The sequence below is a fragment of the Pelobates fuscus genome, chromosome 5, assembly GCF_036172605.1.
Source record: "Pelobates fuscus isolate aPelFus1 chromosome 5, aPelFus1.pri, whole genome shotgun sequence".
NCBI lineage: Eukaryota > Metazoa > Chordata > Amphibia > Anura > Pelobatidae > Pelobates > Pelobates fuscus.
Window position 1 is genome coordinate 171,145,942 of NC_086321.1, and position 15,597 is coordinate 171,161,538.

General features: G+C 43.2%; 1 protein-coding gene across 5 annotated transcripts in view; it reads right to left on the bottom strand.

Moving 5' to 3' along the window:
• The window catches only part of ACACB (acetyl-CoA carboxylase beta), a 159,948-nt gene that overhangs the window by 29,470 nt on the left and 114,881 nt on the right, over positions 1–15,597 (bottom strand). For all 5 annotated transcript variants that reach the window (XM_063454679.1, XM_063454677.1, XM_063454678.1 and 2 more), the window contains 11 exons: positions 15,420–15,557; positions 14,884–14,983; positions 14,521–14,628; positions 12,485–12,541; positions 12,297–12,338; positions 11,269–11,484; positions 10,914–11,069; positions 9,744–9,947; positions 9,089–9,244; positions 8,818–8,940; positions 929–1,198 (listed from right to left, as the gene is read on the bottom strand). In XM_063454679.1, coding sequence (XP_063310749.1) covers positions 929–1,198; positions 8,818–8,940; positions 9,089–9,244; positions 9,744–9,947; positions 10,914–11,069; positions 11,269–11,484; positions 12,297–12,338; positions 12,485–12,541; positions 14,521–14,628; positions 14,884–14,983; positions 15,420–15,557 — 1,570 coding nt within the window. The remainder of the gene's footprint in view (positions 1–928; positions 1,199–8,817; positions 8,941–9,088; positions 9,245–9,743; positions 9,948–10,913; positions 11,070–11,268; positions 11,485–12,296; positions 12,339–12,484; positions 12,542–14,520; positions 14,629–14,883; positions 14,984–15,419; positions 15,558–15,597) is intronic.

Genomic DNA, 15,597 nt, shown 5'->3' on the forward strand with positions numbered 1-15,597 from the left:
GGCTTTCAGCCTATCACAGTTGACCATTGCTGGTATGAATTGGTATGACTAAGGAAAAGATGCCTTAAGATCCAGAATGATAAATGCCTGATCGTGAGCTTCAGATGCTTCGGTACAGAATAAAAGTAGCCTTTAGTATAAAAAAAACTCGCTTTATTAGTATCAGTCTTCAGGGTTTCACAAAGAACATGGTTGGTCTGGGACTTTCATTTTTTACTGTTTTTGGACACTGTTTGGCATGTTTTATGAAGACCCATAGCAATAAAGTGATATTTTTTTTTAATGACATACTGAAGTCTACTGTTATTCACTATTTTTGTAGACCCAGGACATACTTGAAAAATGAGAGAAATCTCACTGTATCCATCCTGGTAAAATATATTTTATAAATAAATAAATATATAAATAAATAAATCTAAGCATTTAAAGCTCTGGGGCTGGCTTTTATCATTCTGAAACTTCTGGCAACCACAGATGCCATACCACACAGTTGGATGGACCCATTACAAGATATCAAGGTACAGAGTAAGCCGTGATTAGATTGTGAGTAGTGGATTTAAACTTCCATCCCTCTCTTTTATATTGTTACTTGATAGTCTCTGCCAGAGCTATTCTGCTAGAGGAAATCAAGCTGTGGGGACCAGGTGTTAAACTATTCGCAAATGGTTTAACACTGAATAGAGAGATGGCGCTAAGGAATTGTAGGTACTATAACTAATTAAATGACAAGAAATAGTTTTACGGTCTACCATATCCATCGCACTATGCTGGATGGGTATACACTTATTTAATGCTACATACATTTCAGGAGCAGCTATTGGTGTTTACATTTACATTTATTGTAAATGTTCACTGTTTGTTTTCAACAAGCTGACATAGACTGTGCATGTCAGTGGAGACCACTGAGATATTCCTTAAGTTTTCTTACCTTATAAGGGTCTATGGGATCGTTCCATGCAACCTGAAACATGTGCCTGAGTTCTTCTGCCAGTCCTATCCGAGCCCCACTGTTGGCTGCTATGTAAATTCGAGGGATCCCTTCTTTTCTGGCCAGTTCTGAAGATCTGAGAAAAAGCATATCTTCTTGTGGTCCAAAGGAGCCAATCTTGTACGTAATATCATTGCAGATGACAATGATTTCCCGACCGGATGGATATTCAGGAGTTTTCAGATTCATCCTGAATGCCACCATTCCCACCTAGTTCAGATATAAAATACATGTATAAAAACATTACATGAAACACGTTGTGCAGTTCTAAGACAACTTCTTTTGTTTTTTGCTTGACCTGACATCCTTAAGAATGTTGGATGTAACAGGCAGAAGAACGAAGTTTGCTCTCACACGACTTCTGAGAAGATCATATTTGTTTTAGACAAGATAAATTTTTTAGAAAACTATTATTTTTGTGGAGGTTTATCCTAAAAAACAATCCATAGATAATCTTAAATTATTTTTTTTTAAATTCAGAGCAAAGAATATGATCTTTCTGGGGCATGGTTTGCAGCCGGAGCAAGATGGACGTCTCCAAGTGAAGCTCCGCTGGGACCACGAGGCCAATAGCTAACTTTAACACATAAACACTGAACTAACCTGGGGAATATTCAGGGAAGCCGACATGGAGAAATGGGCTCCGAAGAAACAGCCTAAAAAGCCGGTGGAACAGGGCACCACTGTCTCCTAAATGTTCGCGGCCTCCCGCGCCATGAGATCCACTCCTCAAGATGGCGGACGGGAGAGCCCGCGAGCGCCGCGCTCACCTCCCAGCCCTGGCGGCAGCATCGGAGGTCTCCGTCGCGAGTGCTGCACAGATCTTGGCAAATTTGGCGGAGGTACGCTGTTACTTAGCCACCGAGATCGCGAGAAATACCAAGGAAGTAAAGGCGGAAATCCAGGCCTTGGGCGCGAGGACGGCGGAGCTCGAACTGCGGGTGGAGTCCACGGTAGTGGCTCATAACACTGCTACAGCTCATATAAACAGGTTGTTCTCGAGGCTAACGATGGTGGAGACCGCCCTGGATGACATAGGGAATAGATCCCGCAGGAATAATATTCGGCTGCGAGGTCTGCCTGAGAGGGAAGGAGAGGGATCCCTGACGGGGGTGATAACAATCTTGAAGCCACTTCTCCCTGAGGTACCTGAACCCCAATGGCACATTGAAAGGGCCCATAGAGCACTTAGACAGAAACGGGCTGAGGATAAGCGCCCTAGGGACATTATCATTAAATTCCTGTTCTTTCAAACGAAAGACGCCCTCATGAAGCGCAGCCGTGAGGGCCCAATTAAATATGGAGATGTCAAACTTACTTTGTTCCAGGATCTGACACCGGCGGCCCTTCAGAAACGGAGACAATGACGGCCGGTGACGGAGCTTCTGCAGAAGCACAGGGTGCGGTACGCGTGGGGTTTCCCTTTTCGGCTGCTCGCGTTCCAGGACGGGCGCACCAAAACCCTACACGCAGATGGCGATCCGGTGGGGTTCCTACGGAGCTTGGGGATCCAGGACACTATTGAGATGACGGCGCTCCCCCGGGGCCAGTTCTACCCAGGGGTGACCCCGATGGGCGGGGAGCTGGTATTTCTATGTGGGGGGTGATCGAGTATGCCCTCAGGGCAAGCGGGTGGGGTGCTCCAGGGGTATAAGTACCCATCTTGGGCGGGCTAGGGTTGAGAGGCCCTGTTGCCTGCTACCTGTTTTGGGAGGGGAGGTTACACGGAAGAGAGGGGCTTGAGGGTCTCTAGACACCACAATGTTCTTTCCTTTTTTGTGGGGCTTCGGTGTAAGGTGTGGGGATCCCTCGGCGTGCAGACATCAGTCCCACCGGGCGGCCGCCACATTTGAGGGCTTGGGGGGTTCGTGCAGACCGAGACTCATCATTTTTTGCATCTAGTTATTTCTGTTTGCATACCTCTGTTCACTATATAACCGTGTGTTTTTTGCATCTCAAATTGTGTGGGTTGGGGTGGGGATGGTAAAGGAGCTAATGACGGTGACACCGCGCGCAGATGCCCACATTCTAGCCGTAACATAGCAGGTACACCCTTAGAGGGATTCCCTGTAGGTTTAGCCGCGCATTATCTCTCTGAGGATGGTGGTATGAGAGGTCTCGTCCCGAGAAGGGCGCGGGTCGGAGGTGGGGGAGCAGGGGCTGGGGACAGACCCTTTAGTTTTAGTCTGGGGTTTATTTTTCGATTTTCGAGGGGGGGTGGAGGATCTCGGCCCCGATTGCTATGACGAAGGGGGTCACTAGGATGGGCGACGGGCGGGCCCTCATGAGACGCCGCTGGCGGGGTTGTCATGCGTTCCCTCCATTACAGGATGTACCCACACTTGAACACATGTTTGTTTTAAGCTTGCCACCTACCAGTTTGGCTGCACAGTGAACTCTAACTGGGATTCCTTGTCATGTTGTTAACAGGAGTTTTGAAATCAGTTAGCATAAGAGGATGGTATAAAACATTTAGAAAAAAAAAATACAAAAAAAAGAAAAAATCACCGAAAACTGAAAAAATGTCTTTCAATACAGCCCGAGCATGTAGCAAATGGTTGTAGGTTATAGGCCTTTATATTATATGAATAATCGCAATTTGTTCAGCTGCTACTACCGCCTTATTTAACGGTTATAGCCACTCGGGTTATAGTATTTATTCTTTTCGTTTTAGTTGGCACTGGAATAGTGCCCACATTGGCTGGTCCATGTCCCCTTCACCCCAGGGCTTTCTCTTTAGGGACTGGGAGCGATGGGACATTTACCCCAATCGTGCCTGGCTACTTGTAAGACCAGGCGATTTTTGTACAAAGTAATTTTTTCTCTCTCTCTTTTCTATTCTCCTTCCCCTCTATTCTTTCTCCTCCTCACCTTTATTTCCTCCTTTCCTCCTCTGGGGGGGCGGGCGGGGGCAGCCTAGCACTTTAGACTGACAACGGACGTGACAAAAGGTCTATATATAGCGGCGCACCACGGACTGACGCATGCCTACTAAACTAGTATCTCTCAATGTGAAGGGCTTGAACGCTACCAAGAAAAGGCGGCTTATGTTTAAAGAACTTAAACGTCTAAATCCGGATATAGCCTTCATACAAGAGACACACCTGCCAAAATCGGCCAAGTTCGCCCTTTGGGACCACACATATAACACCACTTATGAATCGAGAGCCCTTAACAAGAGGAATGGCGTTGCCATCCTCATACATCGTAGATGCCCGATCAGAATTAGTGGGGTGAGTACTGACTCAGGGGGGCGCTTCGTATTGCTGACGGGCACCTTGTATTCGCACACGATCCATATCCTCAATATGTACGCTCCCAACGATCCATCCAAAGAATGTTGGGCGGACCTCACCAGCAATGTTAACGCACTCCTGAACGGTATGGTGATAGTGGGAGGTGATTTTAATGCAGCTCCGTCCCCGGCAGTTGATAGGGGGCCTTGCAGAGGAATCCCCCGGTCCCACAGGAGAGGCGGACAAGACAAATTATTACATACGTTCATGCAGCAGTCGGGCCTTGTAGACATCTGGAGAGCTCAACATCCGGACACAAACGACTACACGTTTTATTCGCAGCCCCACGACACGTATTCCAGGATCGACTTATTTTTGGTTAACCCCCCGACTGTTTCTAGAGTTTCGGAATCCATAGTGGGTTCCATAACTTGGTCGAATCATGTGGATGTCTCTATTACTCTAGATAAGCTAAGCGCGGCGACGCCGTGGTCATGGCGGCTAAATAGCTCGCTACTACAAGTCCCGGAGATAGTTGAGACTATTCATAAGGAATTAAATGAATACTTCCTCAGGGAAGCAGCATCGGGGGTATCTAAAGCCATAATATGGGCAGCGCACAAATCTGTCATTAGAGGTATACTCATTAGAGAAGCGACATTAAAGAAACGTTGAAAATCTCAATTATTGGCGTCTCAGCTGGAAGCTTTGAGAACGCCGGAACAGAGGCATAAGTCAGACCCCTCGCATACCAATTTGAAGACAGTACAAGATTTGAGGCATGATATACATGGAACGCTCCTAGATGACACCACGAGAGCTATCTTGTGGTCTAGGCGGACCTTCTACGAGAAGGCCAATAAAATGGATACCTTGTTGGCAAGATCCCTTAGACCACGTCAACGGAACACGCATATCACGAAGATCAAGGATGCAACGGGAGTCTACCAGACGAATCCCACTGATATCGCCAAAGTATTTACTGGGTTTTACACTGAACTGTATAACCACTCGAGGAGTGAAGACCCAGACCCACAAATACAATTGGACGGGATACGGGGTTTCCTCTCTAGGATCCCTCTCCCGAAACTGAGCGAGGTAGGTGAGGCAACACTTGGGAACCAGATTTCGGCGGAAGAAATCGATGCAGCAATCTCGACCCTGAAGAGCAATAAGGCACCTGGCCCGGATGGTTTCGACGGAAGCTACTATAAGACGTTTAGAGAGGAACTCGTGCCCCACCTTGAATTGTGGCTCAACGACCTCCAGGATGGGGGGATCACGGATCGAGATATGTCACTAGCGAATATAGTCTTATTGCCCAAACCTGGGAAAGATGACTCCCTCCCGGAGAATTTTCGCTCAATATCACTAATTAATGATTAATTAGTTTTGATTCATGATTCCAAGATTTGGCCTAAGGTGTTGGCGATCAGACTGAACCCGATTCTCACTAGCCTGGTCCATCCAGACCAGGTGGGCTTCGTACCGGGTAGGCAACTATTCGAAAATACGAGACGCAACATCGATCTTATAGGGAGACAAACTAGACTGCTAACCCCGACGTTGATGCTATCACTAGACGCTGAAAAAGCGTTTGATAGAGTCAAATGGCCGTATCTATTTGAAACATTACACCACTTCGGCATGCCGGACCGGTTTATTACGACGATCAAAGCCTTATATTCTAACGTCAGGGCACAGGTTAGGATAACGGGAGCGCAATCTATCCCTTTCCCATTGAGCAACGGTACGAGACAGGGTTGCCCTCTTTCACCGTTGCTGTTCGTACTATCGTTGGAACCCCTCATGCAAAAGATCCGCGCCACCCCTGAGATCAAGGGAATCACGATAGGGGGACAGGAGTACGGTATTTTGGGATTTGCTGACGATATACTACTGTCGTTGACGGACCCGCTGGAGTCTATGGTGGCTCGGACGGGGATATTGGCAGAGTATGGCACGGTGGCCGAATACAGGGTCAATCTACATAAATCAATGCAGATGCGGCGCATATAGGGAGGACGTATAATGTCCACATGGCGAAAGATCACATTAAATACTTGGGCATTTGGTTGACAGCGGATCCCTCCCTATTGCACCAACAGAATTATGTACCACTGATCAGGCAATTAATGCGTGACATGGAGACGTGGGTAGATAAACCGATCTCGTGGATCGGGAGGATACATTCGGTGAAAATGAATGTACTGCCCCGGATACTGTTCCTCTTCCAAGCTCTCCCGATCCACTTGACCAAATCTAGCTTGGGAGCACTCCAACAGGCCATCGGCAAGTTTATCTGGCAGAATAAGAAACATAGGATATCACGGAATATACTCTACAGAGCTAAAGATAGGGGGGGGGGCTGGGGCTACCGAATCTTTACTACTACTATGTGGCAGCCCAGCTGGCACAAATAGCACTATGGCATACGCCCCCTGATGGGAGGCGATGGGTGGATTTAGAGTCCTCTTTACTAGGCCCGGATCTCCCCCAATACCTAATATGGACCCCTAGAGAATTTAGATCTCTGGACAGGGTACCTTGCCAAGCGGTACAGACCTCTCTCAAGGTCTGGGACGCAAATGCCCTTAAATATGGTTTGACATCTACCCCGTCACCAATAACCCCGTTCTTGAGAAATCGAGATTTCCCCCCGGGTATGCAAGCTAGGAACTTCAGGGGATTAGAAAACGCAGGACTGCAGAGACTATATCAACTGTATGACAACGACTCCATAGTCTCATTTAAGGAATTGAATAGTAGGACCCCACTGAGACCTTTCGACTACTTTCGCTATATGCAGCTTAGAGACTACGCCCGAGATGTCAGGATCAAACAGGCGGCACAGACGCCATTGACGTTTTTCGAGAGAATGTGTTCAAGGGAACAATTCCCAAATGGCCTCATCTCCTGTTTATACGCCTATCTGAGTGCGCACACCTTGGAATGGGGAAATATTCAGTACACTGATCAGTGGGAAGCAGACCTGAATGAGGTGTTGGAGGGGATTGAGTGGCAGGGCATATGGGAGGCGGCGGCGACATCTTCAGTGTGCGTGACCCAACAGGAACAATTGTATAAGACCCTATTTCGGTGGTAACCACCCCGGTGACACTGTGCCACATGGGTAAAAACCCGACAGACTCGTGCTGGAGGGGTTGCGGTCAGAAGGGTACGTATATCCATATGTGGTGGGAATGTCCAGTAGTGCAGACATACTGGAAAAGGATTGCAACATTGTTGCGAGACGTGTTCGGCAGGGAAGTGAAGCTAGACCCGTGGGTGTTCCTGCTGTCAAGATCCGTGGAGGATTGGACAAGGACAGAACAAAAACTCCTCCACAAAATAACCCTCGCCGCAAGACGTGCCCTAGCGCAGGTCTGGCTACAGAGTGACGCTCCTACAATAGCAATCACAAAACATAAAATAAAGGACACTTTTTTAATGGACAAATTGACAGCTCAGGTCAGGGGGACTACGAAGATATTTGAAAAGATTTGGGACCCTTGGATCAATAGCACAGCCAGTGACTAAAGACACAGACTGAACCGAACACATACACCATAAAATCACAGCACTAAAGGCACTGAAGAGATAAGTCTTAAACCGCCTCACACGACCCCCATTTCTCTTTGAGGTTGCTCAAAGGGGTGCTTAGGATAGATAGTCAGTGAGGCAATGCAATCCTTGTACCACTTCTCGTTCGGTAGCACTCACTGGACCGCTTGCCCCTCCCCTCCTCCCCCTCTTTGTTCCATCCTTCCCATACTTGTCCCTAACTACTTTTCTTTACTTCCTCGGACCCTCGAGGAAGCTTCATCTTTTTCTGACTTCCATCTTTTGAATCTTTCCTTTTCTTTATAATTGTACGATCGTGCCTAATGGGACTATAAAGGGTTTGCAGTTCAGCTGGAGAAGCAAGTGCGATTATACATACCCTTAATTGCTCTTAGTACGAGTCAAAACACAATGGTTATTTGTTTTATCTATTAACATAAAAACACCATGTGGGATGTATTGTGATACTTAAAACAGTTAAGCACACTTGGAAATTGCAGGCAAAAACTTATTGTATGATTACAGATTCTGTAATATCTAACAATTGGGATGTGCATTAGTACGGGTGCCGTTATGAACAGAGTACTGCTGCGTCTATGCCTATTTCTACATTGTATTCATATTGTTATGTGTGCTATGTATCAGTTGTACTGCTTTGGAAAAATATAAAGAATTAAAAAATAAAAAAATATGATCTTTCTATGTTGTATGTAAGGCAGGTTTGTGGCACAAGTCTGTCATACAAGGTGTAAAGGATCAATACATCTTGCTATATATAACTTGTTACCATTTACTAATTCTGCAATGCCATCGGTTTCCCATCTCCATTATTTACAGAGTTTAGCAAGCGATTGCAGATTCACACTGTATAAGACATTAGAAAATGTATAGAATGTTTGTAATTGCCTCACAGCAAATAAAAAGCCATATAAGCCCTCTAGATATAGATTAGCAGATGATACTGAAAAGACATTTTGTAGATTTAAGAGATTTATAGGTTAATATTGACCAAACTGATATGTTCCTTACCTCATTACCACCAGGCAGCCTGTTCAGTTGGACGAGCTGCCCCTGTGTGTCTAGAACCAATTCCGTGTAGGTGAGGATTTCGTTAGGGTGTTGCTTTTCTGAACCCCACTGTTTATATAAAGCCTAAAAAAAAAAAATTAAAAATAAAATATATATATAAAAAAAATAGTTACCCATTAATATGTTTGCTGTTAAAATAGTCCCAGAATAGATTTTCTCACACACAGCCGTTTTAATGAAAGGCACCATTGGGTACTTTTTCCCCCCTCACCTGTTTGAACATCTCGGGGAAGTCATACACATAGGTTGTCCCCAGTGTTTGGGCCTGGAAGCGCTTGGACTGCAGCAGGTCTTTGGTCACATAAGGTGTGTTAATCAACATCCCATGCATATGTCCATGTTTATCTCCATAGGAATTGAACATAATCTGCAAAGACAATCAGACTTTTCTGAACTTATGTTTGAGATACTTGATATCTAATTGTTGGGTCCTATCAGATGATGATTGTTATTTACATGTCACTGGCTCTGAAACAGATATCTATCCAGGGAATAACAGGTACTCTCAAAATCAGAACAACAGGTTCAAAAGTGTATCAGTTTAATAGATTTTCCTGACCTGAGCTAGTTGTTCACAAATTATATTAGGCAAAACTGTTAATAAAAATATATATGTTAAATTTTCCCACATTTATATTGTATTCTTACTATTTATCATGGATAACATATCCATGTCTATATATAAAAAAAAAAAACGTATAAGATTGAAGGAAATTCAGACGAGCAAAGGTATAGCAAAAGTGCCAAAATTAAATGGATATTTAAAACGTGGAACAGTGGACATCCCAGTCCTGAAAGCTTTAAAGAAATGCAGATGCCAGTTCTTTTAAAGAGCACCCATCATTTGAGATACATGCAATACTCACATGTCCAGTGCTTGGGTCAGTCACCTCCTTGTAGAGGCTCATATCCAGGTAATACCCCGACTCATTAGTCAGGAATAGGCGGATGGGAATTGCTTTTCCTACCGGTGTTAAACGGATGTTGATCTTTACTTCAGCTTGAAGAACCCGTAGCTTCCATAATCGGCTGCCATATCTCATGACCATGGAGCGGACAGACTCTTCTATCTAGAGACAGGAAGTGGGGAAAATGTGATGACTGGAAGAAACAATACAAGACTAAATTTGATCAGATATTATTACACATCTGGCATTACAACTCTGTAAGCTGTTTATTTTTTATTTTTTTTAAACAGTTATGTTTAAAATGGTGTTAAAAAGTGTCATTTCAAATCAGAACATGCAGTAAATACTTAAAAAATAAATTGAAGAAAGAAACAATCCTGAAGATACCATAGCCAATATCTAGGCAATAAACTCTCCCTACAATGATAAACTCAACACTAAACAACACATAATGAATAGCATCTACATAAATATGTGTAGCGTTTAACACTGGGGTATGCACCAAAAAAATCTATGTATTTTTATATTCATATATAATACACATACACAAATACAAGTTGAACATTTAATGAAACATCATAAAGGAATTTTCCTTATGAAACAAACTTAAACTTCACATATTTTGAATGTGAACCACTAAATTAGAACTAATATGCCTACCTGAGGTCACAAGATTGGTTATAGAGATAGCCAATCTAGTAGCCAACTGTCGTGCATAGTACCTTAAAACAAGAAACTAAAGCAATCTCCTAGCCAATTTAAAAGAAAGATATATATAAGGGATACTGAGAAACAACACGGCCAAGCATTTAAATGCATCTAGACATACTCCTTAAACAAACCTGTACCCCCCTGTGATAGCATAACTTTAAAGCATCCAATAATATTATATTGTTATATGTAAAGTATTCTGCTCACTGTCCCTACACTTTTTTTTCTGTTTGTGTTTTTTTTAATCTCTGCAGTTTTGTACGGTTACCTTTGATTACATTCATTAAAAAGTAATTTTTGTTTAATATTCAAATATTTGTTGATTGGAAATTATGAGGCATTTTAGTTATCAATAAAGCTCAATCGGATTATGCCATTGCAGTGGTACGGCTGAATGAAGGTTTTCCTTATATTCACCTTGGACGGGTCCATGATGACAGTAGGGACGAAGTTAAGAAAGATGTGATTGCAGTCGGTACGGACACTAGTGTTGTTAAAAGCTACTTCTAACTCATCCATGGCCTCAAGCAGAAGACGTTCACCTTCATTCTGCAGATATTCAAATGATGCTTCCTGAAAAAAGAAAAGACGCAAATATAAGTCATGAAATATTTTTTCACTGGCGTTTAACTGACAAAGCCTAAAGGCAAAAAGGAAGTGATTTACAAGTCTGGTGCAAACAAAGTTATGTAACCCAGGACAATCGATCTGTAGTGAGAAGAGGTAATTATTTTAGGTATAGTACTACATTGTTATCACAGGATAAAGTTACCTTAGTGATGAGATCTGAATGTCGGATGATGGCACGAATAAAAAACCTGTAATCTGTAACTTCTGTCCCTGCTGCTACTTTGGCTGCTCCAAGATATCGGTGCATTTTTTGGTTGGCGCATGGTACTGCAGTTAGGTCAAAGTTACGCATCCTGTTCAGCTCCAGCTGAAAGGCAAGGGCAGGTTCTAGGTGTCTGTAGATTCGATCTTCAGCAAACTAAGAAAACAGAAAAGGCTTCTTTAGAATGCAATTCAGTAGCTTAAAAGGAAAGAGTATAATACTATTGACGACAATTAAGGGACTGACCCTATTTTATGAGTTTAGTCTCAAAATGTGAACAAGCTCAATCTACATTAAACAAATCATATCAAATTCAAAGTAACATTAAAGCAACACTCTAGAGCCCTAAACAACTTTAGCTTGCTTAAAAGCTTTATGTGTCAAGAGTGTATCTTCATTTTTCATTTTGCAATAGAAATTTACACTTTTATAAATTGACCTAGTTACACCCCCTTGGCTTTCAAGCAGACAACCGGTCATGCTACTTCCTGATTTCATTAGCTCAGTGGAGCTAAACTCAAGAGGCAGCAATTGTCCAGAGCACCTGCCTGGCAAAGACTTCTCATTGAGCTGTACTGGGAACTCTGTGATTGGGCATCCACAGAAAGTCTGGGCAGGAAAAGTAAGGGAGGGCTTGCAAAGGCAGCAGGTAAGAGAACTGTTATTAAATGCCTCTGCTCCCTATAACCTCTAAGAAGAATGCTAGTGGAATTTAGGAACATCTTACCTGATATATATAAAGATTAACTCACATGTGAGGGGAGTAGTTAATCTATATATATGGTGTGAGACCTAGGGAATACTTTTCATGCGGCCTAATTATTTTAGTAGGGATTCGTGGGTATCCCACACATTTTATCAGAGATATGTCCATCTAATTTTTGAGTAGATTGCAGCTTGTTTTGTTTAGTTTTTTTCGTCATTTGTTAAATCATTATTAATCAATATGAATAACATGGTGGCCATACCTCATCTCTTGCCCTGAAAGTGAAAAATTTGGGAAATTCTCTCTGTAAGAAAAAGAGGATATATTTAACATTACTATCCATGGTAACACATGGCATAGCTATAGACTCTAAACATGCTTTATTTCCACTACTATTCGTACTACAGTTAGAAATGCCCCATGTGGCTCTTTTGCATGGTAAACACCAACCTGCTGGGCTATTAAAAAGGTGATCCTTCGAAGTCCATAGTCTACCATGATGGTTTTCTGCAGGTAGAAAATAAAAGTATATTCTTATTGAGGAAAAGTACGGTATACATCTAAAAAGATCAGTGTCCTTGGACAGAAATTATTATAAAAAATATAGACCATAAACCTTTTTGTGCCTAATATACAGATAGTAATTTAGTGCCATATACACTGATCAGCCACAACAGTAAAACCACCTGCCTAATATCATGTAGGTCCCCCTCGGGCTGCCACAACAGCTCTGATGCGTCGAGGTATGGACTCCAAAAGACCTCTGAATGTGTCCTGTGGTGTCTGGCACCAAGATATTAACATCAGATGCTTTAGTCCTGCAAGTTGCGAGGTGAGGCCTCCATGGATCGGATTTGTTGTTCCAGCGAGTCACATAAATGCTCAATCGGTTTGAGATCTGAGGAATATGGAGGCCAGGACAACACATTGAACTCTTTGTCATGTTCCTCAAACCATCCCTGATCAGATTTTGTACTGCTGAAAGTGGCCACAGTCATCAAGGAATACCACAGCCATGTAGGGGTGTAGTGGTCTGCAACAATCTCTAGGTAGGTGGTATGTGTCGAAGGAACATCCACATGAATGCCAGGACCGACAGTTTCCCAACAGAACACTGCCCACAGCATAACACTGCCTTTGTCAGCCTGCATTCTTCCCATTGTGCATCCTGCTGCCATCTCTTCCCCAGGTAAACAACACACACAGACGCGGCAATCCACCTGATCTAAAAGAAAACGTGATTCATCAGACCAGGAAACCCTCTTCCATTGCTCCATGGTCCAATTCTCACACTCACGTCCCCATTGAAGGTGTTTTTGGCGGTGGACAGATGTCATCATACCCCTGCCTGATCTGTGGCTGCACAGCCCTATACACAGCAAACTGAAATACACTGTGTGTTCTGACACTTTTCTCTCATGGTCAGCATTATGTTTTTCATCAATTTGAGCTACGTTGGTTTTCCTGTATGATCAGACCAGACAGACTAGTCTACGCTTCTTACATGCATTGTCGAGCCCTGGGCGCCCATGACCCTGACCCCACTTAACCCGTTGTCCTTTCTTGCTCCACTTTTGGAAGGTTCTAACCACTGGACCCCACAAGACTTGCCATTTTGGAGATCCTCTGACTCACCCGTCTAGCTATCCCTATTTAGCATTGTCAAAGTCACTCAGATTTTTCCTGCTTCCAACACATCAATTTCAAGACATGACTGATCACTTGCTGCCTAATATATCCCACCTTTTGATAGATACCATTGCAATGATATAGCCAATCTTATTCACTTCACCTGTCAGTGGTTTTAAGGTAATAATAAGAGTTTTATTTTGTGCATATAATAAGGTACAAAAATAATTATCACTGGTGAACTCGCAGGCTCCCTTTATTCCAACAGTAATTTTACATGAATTAGCAGTAGAACAGAAATATCTCAAACAGGTGGTATGTTTCATTAGAGTAGATTAATGCATTCCTAGAAAACATAACAGGACACCGACCCTATCATCAAGCTGGCATTCTAGGTGTTGGAACAGGAGCCCCTAATTAGGGATATGCTCTGGTATCCCCAGGTTAATTCTCCGCTGTAGTATTGCGGGGGCCACAATGCCCAGAGCGTTGCGGAGAGGCGTGTGCAAAATGCGATTTATCGCCTGAAACCGAAAGACCAGTCAGTCTAGGTTGCTTGTGGAAACTATTGTGTTACGTGTAGTGTTGATACCAGCGGGCAAGAGAATGGATAGTCTTCTAGTTAGGAGTGTGAACCCATCCCCTATTCTGTCCCTGAGCTAAGTGTGTGGTTGGGGCAGGAACAGTCCTTATCCCCCCGTTCGGGCTACTTCACATTTACCTAGCCCGGTCTCTGTTCCCTGCTTCCATATCCCAATGGGCTGTCAGTGGTTTTAATGTTGTGGCTGATTATATCATGGTTCTGTACTTCTGAAGAAGAGAGCGCAACAATACAAGATCTAATATTGTAGATTTACCTTTGACTGGGAGAAGGTTCTGAACACAGCCACTAGATCCTCATCCTCCATTCGGTCAACAGATTTTATGGCAACATTGAGGATGTGAATGGGCTCCTCTCGGATATTCTGATGGGACAATGTACACGTAAATAACATTACTGCTTTCCTGGATGCAAACTATATATATGGTCATGGATATTGAGCTTTAGCATACATAAGTAAAAAGATGAGCATTTTTTGAGCCACTTTAATAATACGCACTTTCCTCTTGTCCCTCCCCAACATTGATAAGAGAGTTAAAGTCACATGAAAGTATGTGGGCAATTCATCTTTCTTAATTAATTTATATAACTGTTATGATTAGTATCAGATGGCACTGACCTTATTGTCTTCTTCATCATAGAAAGTGGAACGGGCCTCACTGAACAGGGGGCTATCTAGTGGAGGATCTGCAAAGCAGGCTATGACCTCATCAAAGTTCCTGGAATGGGGAGATATAAATTACTACAGTCTGGCATTAATGTACTTGTGATAGTATTTTCCACAGTTTAGACTGAAGTATTGTTTTCAAATTGTTGAAGCAGGGCTGTCTATATATGCCCCACCACTTACTCCTGCGTGCAAATCCCATAATTCTAAGCTGGTCTTAGAAATTGACAGAGCACTATAGGTGGATAGTATAGGGTAAACATTTCATTCAATAGAATATTTAAAATAAAAGAAAAATCCTCATATAATTGTGCACAAGTATGCTAGGGTCAATCTTACATCTATGGGGTACACAAATATATATTTAAACAGGTGTTCCTAAAAAGAAAGCAGCCTACAGGAAGCATACACTAAGTATCATCTCTGAAAGGGGAAATCCAGTCAACATGTCTAGCTATGCAAACTGACAGATAAAATGTTATGGTCACCTTGTGAAGTCCTCAAACTTGTCGAAAGCTACCATAACGCCCATCCTCTGGCACAGAGGCGAGAAGCCACTGTCCATAAAGAGTTCACTACTTTGACGATTTATCTCGAGATTAGTAGCACTGATTGGTAGAGACATCCTGCAGAGGAACAAAAATATTCATGAAAAATAGAGACCCT